This window comes from Schistocerca americana, chromosome 8, assembly GCF_021461395.2.
Source record: "Schistocerca americana isolate TAMUIC-IGC-003095 chromosome 8, iqSchAmer2.1, whole genome shotgun sequence".
In the NCBI taxonomy this organism is placed as follows: domain Eukaryota; kingdom Metazoa; phylum Arthropoda; class Insecta; order Orthoptera; family Acrididae; genus Schistocerca; species Schistocerca americana.
Genome location: NC_060126.1, coordinates 280,673,672 through 280,690,265, shown reverse-complemented (window position 1 = coordinate 280,690,265; position 16,594 = coordinate 280,673,672). Strand labels below are relative to the sequence as shown.

At 43.0% G+C, this 16,594-nt stretch overlaps 1 protein-coding gene across 1 annotated transcript in view; it reads right to left on the bottom strand.

The window, feature by feature from the left end:
• LOC124545768 overlaps nt 1-16,594 on the bottom strand; it is a 33,223-nt gene that overhangs the window by 1,381 nt on the left and 15,248 nt on the right. The window contains exons 2-3 of the mRNA XM_047124714.1: nt 8,988-9,200; nt 2,356-2,513 (exon numbers count right to left, since the gene is read on the bottom strand). Coding sequence (XP_046980670.1) covers nt 2,356-2,513; nt 8,988-9,200 — 371 coding nt within the window. The remainder of the gene's footprint in view (nt 1-2,355; nt 2,514-8,987; nt 9,201-16,594) is intronic.

Here is a 16,594-nt window from a genome sequence, read left to right as displayed (position 1 = left end):
AACATCAGGCCAGGTCAAGCGAGATGTTCGTCGAAGAAGTCAGTTTTCTGTTCATCTGTTGCCTGTGACTGCCGAGTGGAGGAGAAAACAATAGAACAAACTATTACGGAGTGCCCACTCGAGCATGCCCACTTGAGCATTTGACGGTGATCTGCGGATTCTACACCAAGTGACGTAGATTGCTCTGAACTGATTGTCATATTTGGAATCTTCAGTCTGATTGTTGATAATTTTGTATAGTTAAAAAATCATTTGCATCATTTTCTATGTTACAGTACTGTCCACTTGACGATGGTCAGATTAACGAATAAAGTATATTAGCTCTATTCCTTGGTCCGTTACTCTTGACATTCCACGAACGAAGAAGGTTTCCACTATTGTAAGCAAGTGAAGAGTAATTTTTCTAAACTTGTATGGCCGGAACACAGCCTTGTATGAAAGAAACAGTGTGGACCTTGAGAAAGTGGAGAAGAGAAAACTGGGATAATCTGAGCTGTAATCAACACACTACCAGATATTGTAGGTATCATTGAAACTGAGCCCTCTGCGTCTTATGCTTATCTCAGACTTCCCATTAAACATTGCAGTATGCTCAACCGGGAAGCCGACTTCTGGTTGACTACCATGAAAAAGATAAATCATCAGAGTGGAAAGTCTGCTGGGTATGCGGTCTCTGAAAAGCTATACAAAAGAAGCTCTTTCTGCGTCCTTGAAGAAACTTGTTATAGAAAACATCTAAGGGGAAAACAAAGCACTGTTTGAAAAAGCAAGCCCGAGTTCGATATAAAATTACTACTTCTACGGGAACAAAAACAAAAGGATACGGCGTTTTTATAATGCATTGTCGTATCTAGAGATATTCATACGATTTTCAGCACTGTATATTAAAATGCTCCAAAAAATGGAACAATGTGATATACTCCAGAATAGTGACCCATTATGGTACTAATAATGTACTTAGAAAAATCAAGATTTCGAAAGAGTTACTGAAGTTACAATGCTATCTGTACACAGAAACAAAAGATTTAACAGGGTTATATATAACAGGGGTTGAATATAAAAACTGCACCAGCCAGTATTATCTTTCACCTGTCACAAGCATTTGATTGTGTAAATCGCAATATTTGTTACTGAAAGTGACCTACAGCGATCAGATGGCTCAATTCATAACTAACATACCGGAAATAGCTACACTTGATATTTAATCAGATGTATATAGGTGACAAACTGACACTGGGGAATGTACGACAGGCAGACAAACAGATTTTGCGAAGCATTATCCGCCATGTTCAGGGATGTAAACATTAAGCAAGGAGGAGGCAGAGTACGGAATGAGGTTAGTATAAATAACGATGCAAGAAAAAAAGTATCTATTTTCACATACATCTAAAGGTGAGTGATTGCGTTTTAATGTAGTAAAATTTAACTATTATCCTTCTGTAAGAATTGTTTGTGGCGACTGAGTCCGCTTTATCTTCTGCTTAAAGAAAATCAGTTATGCTGAAGAGAAATACTCTCGTTTTAGAAACCCAATCTCCTATTTCTATTGTAAATAGCTCCATACAGACCCTCTCTCGAGACGAGTGGCTCTCCTTCCCATGCTCCCACCTAGAATAATTTCTTGGTGCTGCGAGTATTTAGCAGGCTGTGCACCCACCCTTGATGTCGAATACTTAATGAAAATAAATTTCTTCTTCAGTCATCACTACTATCATAACACTTTGTAATTCTGTGCCAGTGAAATCAACAGATAACTCTTAACTCGGCCCTCAGCTCAGTAAATGGAACGCAAGTGCGGCTTTTGCTACACAGCTTTTCCTGCATGTATCTGAATTGTTTTATATGTGATCCGTATTCGCCAGAATCTACACTTAAAATGTACTTCTTTCTACTTTGTCGTCCATGCCCTAAAATCTGACTGGGGCGAGCAACAACTCTATACTGTGACTGATCCATCAGCAACTGCTTCTTACCATGGTACTAATTCCAAAATTCCTGCGGCTTTTACATTACGTTATGGTAAAACGAAGAAGAACTAAAGAGAAAGAAATGGGAGAAATTTAGCATTTGGTATGTGAAGAAAACTTTGCTTTGCATCACACCCGTACTGAGAATCATTGTGTTCTCGTTGCCTTAATCTCAAAGTGTATTCTAATAAACAATTTGCCTGTCATCCTTTTTTTCACCATTTGTCACTCACAAAATAGCGTGATTCCTAACAGGTGAAGGACGAATAGTTACGACGAGTTACATTACAGAATAGGACAGCCAGAGGACACGTTTGTGGTGCAGCACAGTGTCAGCTCAGAAACGAGGCAACGTCTGCCCGTCAGATCTGCGGTTGCTCGAGCTTACCTGTAGGCGTAGGAGCCGTCAGGGTTGACCTCGTTGCTGTACTGCAGGATGGGCACCTGCTGGCGCGCCGTGGGGCTGTACGTGGGCTGCGGTTGGTAGTAGTTGCCGAACTGCGGCCGGGCCACGGCCACGGCCAACACGGCGGACAGGCAGACCAACTGCGGGGGCAGAAAAACACCAGTGTCATTCCTCAGCACACTTCAAAACAACTGGGAACAGTTAGTGCAAACTGGGAAGTTGTTCGTCTGACCTCATTAAGGAGAACTATAAATCAACTTGAATTCACTCCTAGAACATCAGTTTAGACGCCCAACTGTCGAAAACGAATCTTATAAGCTTACTATACGCATTATGAGACATTAGCCCATTGTAGAATGGTGACAATATATACTGACGGTTGGCTACAGCACTGAGAAACGAAAATGCACATACTGTTTCTACTTCTACATGTAAGAACCTCTCTATCTCAAGACGGTGCTAATGCTGTTTGTCCACCATTGGAAACTCAATATCTATGATATTAAGAACATTTCCAGGGTACGGCTAACTCACGTAAAACAGACGCAGCAGCAAAGCACAGGCCTGATTGTAATCCAGCTGAGTTGCCCTACACTCCATCTCTGTAGCTGAAAAGTCAGGGTGTGATTGCCACGTGTAGACCAGAGATCGATTCCTGCCATTGATAAGGAATTTTTTTGTGAACTAGTTAAATTGGCGTTCATTCAGTCTAGTGAGGCCAGTTTACGAACTCCTTGAATCAGAAATAGATTCTGTAAGTTGGCAATGACTGTGCGAGCGTTATACTGGCCCAACCGCTCTCTCCCTTCCCCCATGTCGCGATTAGCACAGCATGAGTCGGCATACTGATCCCCTGTACCTGATACGCGGAAATTAGTTCAAACGTTTACTTGACATGGGTGTACTGGAAGTACTATAGCGTGGCCTCCCTGAAATCGAAGGGGGCATTTTCTTGCGAATACTGCAATACATTACAGCTTCACATTTTTAAGAAGAAAGTTTAATGCATGTGGCGGTAACAAGGGTTCCGTAATTACGTTCAAATCTTTCCATTCCTTATCTGCGCTCACTCTTTGCATGAACGAAGCAAGATGTTACCTCAAAAGTCACTGAATCATAGACTAAGCTTCATGAAAATAAAACAGTCGCAGCAGACTGATTTTAACGGATACTTCTCCGTGTAACGTATGTAGAAAATTTGGTGTAACGCTGAGATTGTAAAAAGCAGCCTGTTACCAAGGATTCACCGTATTAGTCTACAGTTCCAGCATTATTCAGTCCGATGGTGAATTGTTTAGGGATAAATATCCACAGGTGTTTGCAGAACCAGTTGTCCAACCAATGGCTTCAAATACTGTAAGAGAAATTGATACAATACAAATAGTATCTGCACAATCTCTGTTCCTAGTAATCATATGTCGTATTTCTGCGTCCCATCGACGAGACAATGATTAATACAATTAAAAATTGCTTCGCTTTTTCTTTATTACAACTGGAATTGCAGAACATCACTTGATATTTCATTCTCCAAAGAGCAGCACAGAACTATGTAGGAAACTCCATTACATTACAGTTATTTTTAAATTTGCGCATTTCGTAACTCCTATTGTTCTCTTGCACTTAGTAATTCGACAGTTCTTCGTTAGACGCTTTCACTGAATAAGTAGTCTGTTACGTATGGCTTTCTTTCATTCGCTAGTTAGCATTGTACTATAGTATGTGCAGTGGGTCACAATATCCGCAGCACATTGCCCTAGCGGCGCCTACGTCACGTTCTGCAGTTTCAATGGAAGCCCAACAGAACACCGTCACGGATCGGTGGTCTGTTGCAAGAAGAATTTGCTACGTCACCTCTTCTAAAAGCCAATCACGTGCATGAAAAAGAGGCGTTCCACTCCGTAAAGCACGGCATCCGAAGCGTTTTCAAACCACGCAAAAGTCTATCCAGTTACGAGTTCCTCTTCGCACTTGCTCGCCTGTGTCGCCACCCTCTGCGCCGATGCTACGCGCCCTCGCTGTCCGTTTGACAGATGGGCCGCTCCTCGCACCAAAGACCCTGGACCCGGTTACGTGGGGTCACGCGGGATCAAGGTTGGCAGCCCTGCCTGGTCGCTCTTGCATCCGGTTACGTCTCCCCTCCGGCCCATCAGTTCCGCTCCCTCAAACACCGGCCTGCCTAAATGTCAGCCCTCACACCAAATTGCCCTTCGCCCAAAACGAATACTTTAGTTACTCATTTTCAGCTAATCTCCGACTTAAATTCGAGGTAAATTGACTACAGCTCCGTACCCCGTATATAAATCACTGTGTTAGTCTGAACGTTTTTTGGGAGACTGTGAGTTATTCAACAAACTTCGAATTTCGCCTTGTGTCACTTTCTGTTGACAACACCACTGCCGAAAACACGAAGCAGTGAACGAGAACAGCAGTGCGTCCATTTCGGAAAAATCAAGCGGTTCCAAAGAATGAAACAGATCATCTCAGATACTGAGCTGTATAGGAATTTTGATGCACATTTTTCCTTCCTCCGTGCATCAAAATTCCGACGGACTTGGAAGATGTCCTTCATATCCAACTATAAGACCGTAATAGATAAATTCTCAACCGACAAAACGATATGTGTGGTACAATGCTCTTTAGTCCCAATGTACTTTCTAGTGTCACACCACAAGCTGTTTCATAAGGTGAGCCAGGAAGTTACCAAAAACGCGTTGCATAAGGAAAGTGTAAACCTACGGTATTATTACGCCGCACGCGTGGAAAACAGGTCACTGCCCTTAATCTGCTTCAAAACCGGAAGAAACCATTGTGCTCTGCTGGGAAAAGTTCTCGTGTAATGCTATGTTAATTACTGGTAAAATGCTAACAGGTGCTCCCCGTTAATCAGCGCTAGTTGTGCAATGAGAAAGTGGTTGTTTGCTGAGCTGTGGTACTTGTGAGACACTTAATGAGTGACAGTTGGGGAGGAGCCGTAAGAACAGAAAATCAGGCGGAGCACAGATTAGTAGATTTCATGGCAGTACGTTTTACAAACCTAGTGTTTGTAAAGTCGCCGAAGGGAAGAAGTAAGATTGGTCGTTTATTGTACTGTCGATGAAGAAGACGTTAGCCACAAACGAAATGCTCCGACAGAACAGCCGTGAGACGAGATATTGTGGCTCTTTCGAAGGACCAATACATACCTTTGCTTTGAGTAATTTAGAGAAACCCGAATATGACTCTAACGTCTTAATAACTGTGGCACATCTCTGAGTATGTCATCAGAACAATGTCCACTACAATGAACCTCGTACTTAAAATAAGAATGTGGTTTCGTAATAGCACTCCGTATACAAATACTCTTCAACTACGTAGTTATCTTGTGTATTAATTGGACTTATGATTAATCTAAAAATTTTTGTGAGGACATTGGATGTTTTTCTTTATTACAGCGGCAACACCTATTGTTTATCAGTGTTGTGTGGATAAGCAGGTAAAAATTATCCGGTACACGGTTAAACTATCTCAGGTGAGAAACTCCCCACTCTCGTGACTCAGGCAGGTTTCGAAACATACGAACCAGCTCACATTGTTCGTCTGAACAACGCGGCGAAAATTACTGTTCCACTGAGTGCAGTCTAATGGCTAGTATCGAAATTTCCTCGCCCGGTACGTGACACATACTACAGAACTAGTAGAAATGCTGCGGGCGTATCTCCTGCTCTTGGTTCTTTAAATTCACTCATCAGGATTTCGCGAAGTCTCCGTCAGTCTTTATCCGACTATTTCCGCACCAGTTCCCAGGATATCTCTATTAAATGCTAATGTATAGTGTGCTCACGTGTCTTTATCTGGCGTATTCTTCTTGGTATATGAAGTGAGTGACGGTATCGACTCGAAGCATCGTTCCAATTAGTTTTCGCATCCGTCATTTTCAGACGAAGTCAGTTCGACTTAAGATGACGATGAGAAATTCGTTACAAGACGACTATGCCACTCGGCCATACCCCGAAATTCGCCAACAGTGTCTAAACATGTCTCAACTGTTTCGATCTTTCATGGTGCCAAGCAGCAATAGGAAAAAAAAAGTCTCACGAGAGTCTTATAAATATGTCATTCCCATGAAATAAGCATCGCCTGTCTACGGGTCTCTCTCCCAACACATCTAAGTTTTCATTGGAACGTTTACTACTATTACTAGCGTCAAGTGTTTCTTCCAGTTCCCGTTGTTTTGTCACACTTCTTCCCCACTCCCCCCTTTCCAGTAAGAGTTTACTCTTTATGATGTAGGTCGTTGCTATCGTGTTCTTCCATGGGAATTTAGGAAGCTAAAGAGTGGTAGGTTTCGCTTACTGTCCCATCATCGACAAAGTTATTAAATTCCGGTGTTTAAGCGCCGCGACACTGGGTAAACGGAATCCCTTTTTTCGTAGTTTAATACTGCGTACCCCTTGGAGAGAAGGTATCTACAAATTTCTGCAAAGCAAAACGATGGCCCAACTGGTTAACAATAAGCTCAGCAATCGGTTGTTCCAGTTATCACTGAAAGCAAAGTAAGCAAGGAGGGGAAGCTAAACAACAGATTGCCCCAAAGATCAGTTCTCTTGCCATTATTGTTCAGCTTATCTATCTGACACTTCGTTCAGAAAATTCTGTGATGCTGATGACCTAGCTCTAGCTGCACCAGAAAATTGGAACAGAAGAAATCCTGTCCAAAGACCTGTCTGTACTAGACAATTACTTCAAAATCTGGAGACTTTGATCCACTGTGAGTAAAATAGAGGCGCCTTGTTTCCAGTTAAATAATCGTTTACCGAACGTTAATCTGAATGTAAGTTTCAGAATCAGAATTCTTCGTCATGACTGGAATCTAAAAGATCTTGGTGTCATCTTGCATCCTACACTATCCTTCAGACAGCATCTTCACAACCTGGCTCAAAAGTTGAGGACGGAAACTAACAGATATGCGCCTACATAACACCTTTGCCGGTGCTACACTTCCAAGCGGATCCCGCCTACCATGCAAGATCTAAACTGGCCTGAACAGAATCAGAAAGACTCAAGGTCGATGCTCCCCCAAGTGAAAAAAAAATGCCTAATTCAGAATATCATTGCGGTGCTCCACACCAGACTATTCTTGATACTGTCAGTGACTGCAAGATTCGGGCATATGACGGCGACGAAGAGGACTTCCTGCTAGCAACTCCAGACGCTGTGCGCTGGATTGAAGGATTGGATACACAGTTATGAAGAACATACATTACTTTAAATATGTGTATTTATATATGTATTATGTAATTACCGATATATCTGTACTAGGCATACGCTAAGTAAATACTACACTACCAGGTAATTGCTCATTCAGTTTGTTCGTGAGCTAAACTAAACTTCGACAGCTTGTCGCCGCGTCGGCAGCGGTACCAGTCCAGCGAAGTAACAGGTGTAAGGTCGCTCGGCGGGAACTCTGTGGTCGTGACCCGGACGCTACGTCTAGATTTACGCGTGGCTCCGTGGGAAGGCAACACCGCAGTGACCATTGCGGCTACGTAAGGGCCTCCGGTCCAGTCCACACAAGTGCCCGCTGAGCCGGAAAATTTATGTCAGCATCTGTTCCACTTGCGTAACAGAGGCCGGCGGTGTGGTGCCAGTGCTGGTCTGGATGCGTCACTGGACGCCGCTGCTCCACTCAACACGCTTAACAATTGCGCTGCTGCGAGCGCATACAAACGCTACCCACACAGGGACGTCGTCTGTCGACCGGAAGAGAAGCTAGGATCCAACGCAGCAGAAACGTATAGCATACAATACAGCAAGTATTTCTTCCCTTACCAGCTTTCAAGATATTTCGTTCCCAGTAAACAACTTTTCTGAGTATATTTTCCACCCTCTGAGTAATTCATAGTTTCATAGAAGCTGGTTTTTAAAAAAAGGAACCTATTGACCCAACTAGTTAAGAGCAAATTGAAAATTCGTTTGGTGATAGGTTGCTCGGTAGTACACTTTTTCCGAACAGTAACGTATCTTAGATGCGGTTATTAGCTTCGTCGCCAGCTACGAATAATGAGGCAGGATGTATGCCTTTAGAAAGCAAACTTTAGATTCAGGAAAGTTTGCAAGCGTCATTCAAGTTTGTTGTGTATGGGTATTCAGTTGCCTATTGGAAATCACGCCAATACACTGAACGTTACAGAACTCTGAAATCGTATTACTGACTAAGCAGTCAAGAATGAATAGTCAAGGATCAACGCGGTCAAGTCTAGACACACGATTATACATAATCTAACCACGTTATGAGATATACATCAGCTGCAGTACGTATATACAACGGAGGGGAATTTCAAAAGCTTTAGGTATTCCGTCTCAAATACAAGTACCACGTATTATTGCAAGTTACGAATATTTCATAAGGACTGATACGACTTTACAACGCATCACATAAGTTACTGAGTAAATTTTTCCAAACACACGAACGTGGGAGTTAATAGAGTTCTAACAAGACAGAAACATCGGAGACAGCTGAGTGAACCGTACGTATCCACTGTAGGAGTGAAACGCAAAGTGAGCAAATGGCGCGGTAACAGTCTCCCGTGGTGCCCGGCCGTGAGGTCGCTGGCGGTTCCACACTGTATACTCACCAGTTGCATGGTGGTGGTGGTGGAGTAGAAGGCGGGCTGCACTGCAGAGGCAACGACGGTCGTTGGTGGTGTGTGCCGACTGCAGACGCGCTGGGGCTTATATAGCGGCGGCGGCGGCGGCGACACCCACCTCGCTCCTCCTGCCGCCTCACCTTGATCTTCTTCAGCAGAGGGAGGGGCCGCGCCTGGCCGCAGGACCTTTGGCAGGGGCGGCTGCCGGCGGCGGCGGTGGCGGGGAGGTGACCCGGGCCGCGGACGCCGGAGCTGGAGCTGGAGCGTCGGAATGCGCCGGCCGCCGGAAATCTGGAGCCCCGCCGCCACTCGAGTACTTCGCGTCGCTCTGCAGAACCTGCAACAGTTCGCGCCGTCCGCGGGCGCGAGCTCCCGGCTCAGGCGGCGAAGCTGCATCACCCCGGGAAGCGAGTAGTGATACGAACCTACAACAGTTACATAGTTTCGTCGTCCTGAAGATGACGGTTGCGAAGAGAGTCGAAACATCGGTTAGGTTTTATAGGTATTTTTAGTGTTGCAAATTGAAGCACCCTAACAACCGAAGGATTCTGGTCGAACTAGTGAACATGGACTGCATCGGAGAACAATCAGTGGTCGGGCATCTAGAAACACAGTTTCATCGCTCTGAAGATGACCGCCGCAAACAGAGTCGGAACTTCCGTTTTGTTATACAGGTGTTTGCAGTGTTAAAAACTAATCGAAAGGACTTTATTCAATGTGGCCCTGTTGAGGGAACCTACGCACATGTCAACCACACAGTAATTAATGTGCAGAAAACAACTTCCACGATTGTATTTGTTTCATCGTCCTGAAGACAAACCCTGCAAAGAGAGTCGAAACATCGTTCTTCTATTACAGGCGCTTTTAGTGTTAAAAACTGGCGCTGCCTAATACCCGACAAGACTATTCGACACTGTCTGTGGGAGCCTGCACACATATATCAGATACTATTAATGCGCAGAAGACACCACCAAGTGTAAGACTAATTTCACCATACTTAAGAGAATCTCAGCAAAGAGAGTAGAAACGCTGATTACTTTCATATGTGTTTATAGTATTACAGGTCGAGATTAGCAGGGGGGGGGGGGGGGGGGGGGGAGGAGTTAACATGCAGAAAACTCCTGCCAGGATAAAATCATTTCCATCTTCCTGAAGAGAACCGCTGCTAAAAGCGACGAAACGTCGATTTGATTTATAGCTGTTTTTGGTATTGCAAACTGATGCAACATAAAACCCTGTAGGACCTTATTCACGTTGACAGTGGCTGTGTGAGACTGTGCATTTACCTCACATAGCAGTTCATGTACAGAAAACATAGCAATGGATAAAATGAGTTTCATAGATCTGACGCAAATTACTGCAGAGAGAGTGAAAACGTCGGTCTGGTTTTTTGGACGTGTTTAGTGTTACAAATTGATGCAGTCTAGTACCCGAAATGACTTTATTCATATTGACACGAGCTATTGAAGACTCCGTACTTATGTCAGTAGTTAATTTGATGTAAACACCTCCATGGACACGTTGATCAACTTTCTCAACATATACGACTACCCGGGGAAAATGTTTCATGTCAGAAGTCTATCAGTTGAAATAAGATGCGTGCCAATAATTATGTGAAATTGTCAACAGTTGTGCCCAAATGGGAAGTTGTTACCTGACATAGAGTATTTGTTATTTCACAATTCACATCTGACAGGTAACTGAAATTTTTGCAGAAGCGTCATTTCTATATTAGATAGAAAATGCTGGAAAAATCGGTTGTAAGGTTATTGGAAAGTCTGCCGCTGTAACTAATAGGAAGTTGCTGTAGTGGTTTAGGGTTGATGAAACCTAACAACTGAAGTATTTCACGATGCATCACAGCGACCAAAAGTAATTGAAATAAACCGCTGAATAAGGTTTCCTGGTACAGCTATTAACCCATAACTTTCATCCAAATACGAAATTTGTTATCTGATTCAATGAAGACGTGTGTCTGAGACGCGTCTGGGAACATCGCGATATCGTTTTGCCAAGTTGACCACCAGCGATCAAAGGGTGTGAGAATATCGAATGTAAGAATGTTGTTTCGTGAAATCATGAAGTCAATACTGTGTTTAAATTCCTCAAAATTTTGTTTTCTCTGGTTGTGGGAAGTGTTTTGGAGCCATTTTGTCAACCGTCAGTTTTTAAGGCCTCCAGAATAAACAAATGCACCATTGTTGTTCAGTCAGCTCTTACGTACTAATCGGAATTTATTACCAGATTAGAAAATTGTATTTTACCAAGGTTCTCATATGAAAACTTACAAGAATGTTTTTAATGCTATGAAATCAAATGGCTTCTCTCGAAAGATGGAATGATAATACAATGTGTCTAAGTGGGAAATTCTATATATCAAAAACCAAAAACGTTATTGGAATGTACTGTCGACGACGAGATCATCATCAGATTGAGTGTCGATGTCTAAGTATGTGGAGCAGATGAAACATTTCAACATATCAGATGTCAGACTATGCAAGTAATAGGATTTGCGAACAGCATAGAGCGAATCTTCAATCGAAAACAGATACGCTAACAACGGTTGCTTTCGCTTCCATAAACAAATGTGACAAGTTGCTGTCAGCACCCACGGAGCTAGGTAACAATGGACAACGTGTGCAACGAAAGTGAGTGTGTTATTCACATCGAGGTCTTGTGTCGATTCGCAACTTTATCGCAAGATAATCTTTGTACCTTGCTTTTGTCTGCATTGACGTCCAAGGCAGATTGAAAATAGCGCAAATACGTGTGGAACGTCTTGATACTCGCCTTATAGTTTTTAGAAGAACTAAGAGCGCCATCCAAGCAGACCATTGACCTAAACGTTGTGCCTGACAGGCGATTGCAAAAAATTGTTTTGGGATTTATTTGTGTTGCTGTCCACTGCAGCATTATAGGGACACGATAGTGGATCGATTAGGCTGGATCAGAGTTTCGCGCGTTTCGAATTTAGATGTCATAACAGAAGAAGTTATGAATTTAGTAACTCAGGTCATTAATTGAGCAACGCAACCAGCAGGACACCCATATTTGACTTTCAAAATTCCATTTATAAAAAAAAAATTGTGAAGAAATCACAGGGGCAGGATTGGGTCATGCCTTATTAACTATTCATAGAGTACTGGTTCTGTTTTGAAGCTTTGTATAGTGGTATTTTGATCACTTGGTTGAATTTTGGGGATGATAAGATCAAAATGGTTCAAATGGCTGTGAGCACTATGGGAAATAACATCTGTGGCCATCAGTCCCCTACAACTTAGACCTAGTTAAATCTAACTATCCTAAGGACATCACACACATCCATGCCCGAGGCACGATTCGAATCTGCGACCGTAACGGTCACGCGGTTCCAGACTGAAGCGCCTAGAACCGCACGGCCACACCCGCCAGCGGATGATAAGATATTTAGGTGAACAGAACGGAACAGTCTCAAACATTTCATTGTTTAAATGGGACGTACAATATGCATCAGTCGTCAAATATTGTCACTCTTTTTAACACTTCTAAGACCGTAAAAAAAAAAAATTAAGCCTATTTCAATTGAATACACACAATTACTATTCAGGGTGCCATAAGCAAAAATAGCTGTCACATCTCTGTCATTTGCAGAGTCTCTTTGATACGCAACCATAAACAACCTTTCCTTACATCCACTCAGTAATCTCATTTCGAATTCAGAATCTGTATGGTTTGTTCTAGAGCTTAACTAACGCATAAACAGAATTAAACTTAACGATTACAACGTTGCCATCTCGGGAACACACCCTAGTTGAAGCGATGTCCGTCAGTGACATAGACACAGGATGAACACATATCGAATGAGATTATGACGCCGACCAGAATATCAAGTACCTGGAAGACACCGCATCACTTCCCTTTAGTGTAGAACAAGTCATCGCTTGCCGTCACTGCAGCCAAGCCTTTCGTGCTGTTCTTATCACTCACACTTCATAGCACCTTTCATTTTGTTTATCATGTTTTCTGCCTCAAACACTGGACGAGTTATTATCTGCGGTTCAGTTCTGTTTATATTCGTAAAGCAAACTCGGCAGAATTTACGTATATTCCAAAGACACATTTGGAAACGGGTTACACGGTGAAGCTGTATGCTCTGCTCTGATTGATTTTCACTCAGATCCAAGTAATGCTTATCATTGATAAGCAAACGACCTTTTGAATTAGTGTCTTTTTACTCCACTCTTTTCCAAAACGGCTGGGGTATTCACTCATTTTTATATAAAAACTTAGCTACAAAGTAGTCTGTCCTCAAGCATTACGTATGTTTACCACCAAAACGTTGTACGATTTTGTAGTAGACACTTTTCGTTTTGGACACTTGTGCTTTTGGACATAGAGCGAGGTGCTGCGGTGGTAAGGTACCGGGCTTCTATTCTGGAGGACGCTAATTCAAATCACCGTCGTACCAACCAGATACGGTTTTTCATGATAACCCTAAAGGTGCATTCCGGGTTGATTCTTAGAAAGGATACGGCCAGTTGTCTTCCCTATCCTTCATCAGTGAGATCATGCTCTCCATCCCTAATGACAGAGCGTTAAAGCCCATGACACCATCCCTCTTTTATCTTTCGTAAGAGCCATCAAGACATTCGCTTCATTTAGGAAACCTGTCGGGAACCTTTGACTTGACGACCGGAAGTGTGTTACCGACGCTCCAGAATGCAAATCTATAAAATGGTTCAAATGGCTCTGCGCACTATGGGACTCAACTTCTGTCATCAGTCCCCTAGAACTTAGAACTACACAAACCTAACTAACCTATGGACATCACACACATCCATGCCCGAGGAAGGGTTCGAACCTGCAACCGTAGCGGTCGCGCGGTTCCAGACTTTAGCGCCTAGAACCGCTCGCCCACCCTGGCCGGAACCAATCTAAACTCTTACTCTTACATCATCTCACATTGAGCTTATGAGTTTAACAGAATTTGGTAGTTTCATATGTTAGACCAGCCATTTGTCGTCCTTGATGAGTTCATAGTACCGTTGTCACACGAAATGGGGACGATGGAATGATTCCTTAGGTTTTGAACTTACAGTGCTCCAGAGAGATGGGGTAGCAGTGCAGACAGAGCATTTGTTGCAGTGACACGTACAAACTTATCTTCTGTCACTATCATATGCGCCATTCACTTGTGGGAGACATCAGTAGGTTACTACAGGTCCGATTAATTTCTGCGTTTCCTCACACGAGGGTAGCAAAGCTTGTTTGAAATGAATCGTGTGCTCAAGGCGTGTTATATACGGTAATTGGCGTTTAAATTTGATTAAAATTTGAGGGTATCTTCTTTCCTGTTTTCCACACATTGGCAAGCCTTCCGACTTCCACTGACAGAGGCAGAGTCGTATCCTCGGACCTTCACAGCGAGAAAATTTGTTCGGAAGTTATGGCCGCTCCATATTGCTGTTCTGGGTTGGAGATTGATCTGCTGACCCTTAATAAGAATACCAAATGAAACAAATCCGGCGGCAGTGTGCCCAAATCGACGTATTAGTGCTAGACATTTGATCATCTGACCGAGAGCAGTTAAGGGGGCTGGGGAAAAAGTGTTACAGGCGATTGGTGACGGCAGATGTAGCCATGAGAACATGCCCCAAATAGCAGGTGTGTTATCAGTCTTAACACTATTCGCACACTCTTTACATGGCCTCATTATTAGCGGTAGTCCGTTATAGCACTCTAGCAGCGCTTACTGTTCGTAAAAACAAATGGCCTGTTTCAGCGTACTGAACGACGAACTGCACAGACAAAACAAACTGGTTGGATTTCTCAGGACGGGGGATGGAAAGATATGTCAACTTCAATAGAACTTTCCTCAATAAAATATCTTGGTGCTTAAGTCAGTGATAATACTGATAGATACAGGGCGATTCAAAAAGAATACCACAACTTTAAAAATGTGTATTTAATGAAAGAAACATAATATAACCTTCTGTTATACATCATTACAAACAGTATTTAAAAAGTTTTTTTCACTCAAAAACAAGTTCAGAGATGTTCAATATGGCCCCCTCCAGATACTCGAGCAATATCAACCCGATACTCCAAATCGTTCCACACTCTCTGTAGCATATCAGGCGTAACAGTTTGGATAGCTGCTGTTATTTCTCGTTTCAAATCATCAATGGTGGCTTTGAGAGGTGGCCGAAACACCATATCCTTAACATACCCCCATAAGAAAAAATCGCAGGGGGTAAGATCAGGGCTTCTTGGAGGCCAGTGATGAAGTGCTCTGTGACGGGCTGCCTGGCGGCCGATCCATCGCCTCGGGTAGTTGACGTTCAGGTAGTTACGGACAGATAAGTGCCAATGTGGTGGCGCTCCATCCTGCTGAAATATGAATTGTTGTGCTTCTTGTTCGAGCTGAGGGAACAGCCAATTCCTGGGCTGCGAACAAATGCTTGCTGGATGCGTGCTACATTTTCATCACTCGTTCTCGACCGTCCAGAACTTTTCCCTTTGCACAAACACCCATTCTCTGTAAACTGTTTATACCAACGTTTAATACACCACCTATCAGGAGGTTTAACACCATACTTCGTTCGAAATGCACGCTGAACAACTGTCGTCGATTCACTTCTGCCGTACTCAATAACACAAAAAGCTTTCTGATGAGCGGTCGCCATCTTAGCATCAACTGACGCTGACGCTTAGTCAACAGCGCCTCAAGCGAACAAATATACAACTAAATGAAACTTTATAGCTCCCTTAATTCGCCGACAGATAGTGCTTAGCTCTGTCTTTTGTCGTTGCAGAGTTTTAAATTCCTAAAGTTGTGATATTCTTTTTGAATCACCCTGTACTTTACGTACTGTTAAATTCATCCGATAAGAAAGACGTATCAAAGCAGGCATTGTAAAAGTTGCATTATATGTGTTGCTGCGCATAATTTCACGTAGTTCAAGAAACTTTAGATGTCGGTGATACCCACTACAGAGAGATTTATCGTCGCATATTAAATATCTCTTTACGATAATTGACGGATTATGTAGTAATTGACGGGTGAGCTCGTGACAAAGCTGACGTCTAGCAGGCTACTAATAATAATAGTGACATATTCAGGCTTTTTCTGAACTCCGGTTTCCAGCACCTAGAAAAATTTGAGTAATTTAGGTAGATAATAATGTGAATACAAACCCGTATTCGGAAGCAAACCGGGCCTGCCCCACAGGTCCAAACCTCCGAGTCACAGTAACCTACTCTTACGCGGTTGCTGCGTGAGAGAGCGATAATAGTGTACTGCACCTTTATTAACTACTAAATTTTCTGTAAACTAATTTTGAGTTGCGGAAGTTAGGTCTAACGTTTACTTTAGCTTTTATATCATCACATTTGGTTAGATGCATAGTGATCTCCAGGAGGCGCACGATAGTGTCCTTGGTTTTACGTCTTTATCGTTCACTAATGAAACAATATTTGTCTCGGATGGAATGGCGTGCTATTACAACTTCTGTCTCCAAAATGTCCGAGGAGTTTACGCAGGAGGACACACAACATAATGAAACGTTTTAGACTAGCGAAAGAATTTCACGGTGAGTTGGAGACATCGCAACTGA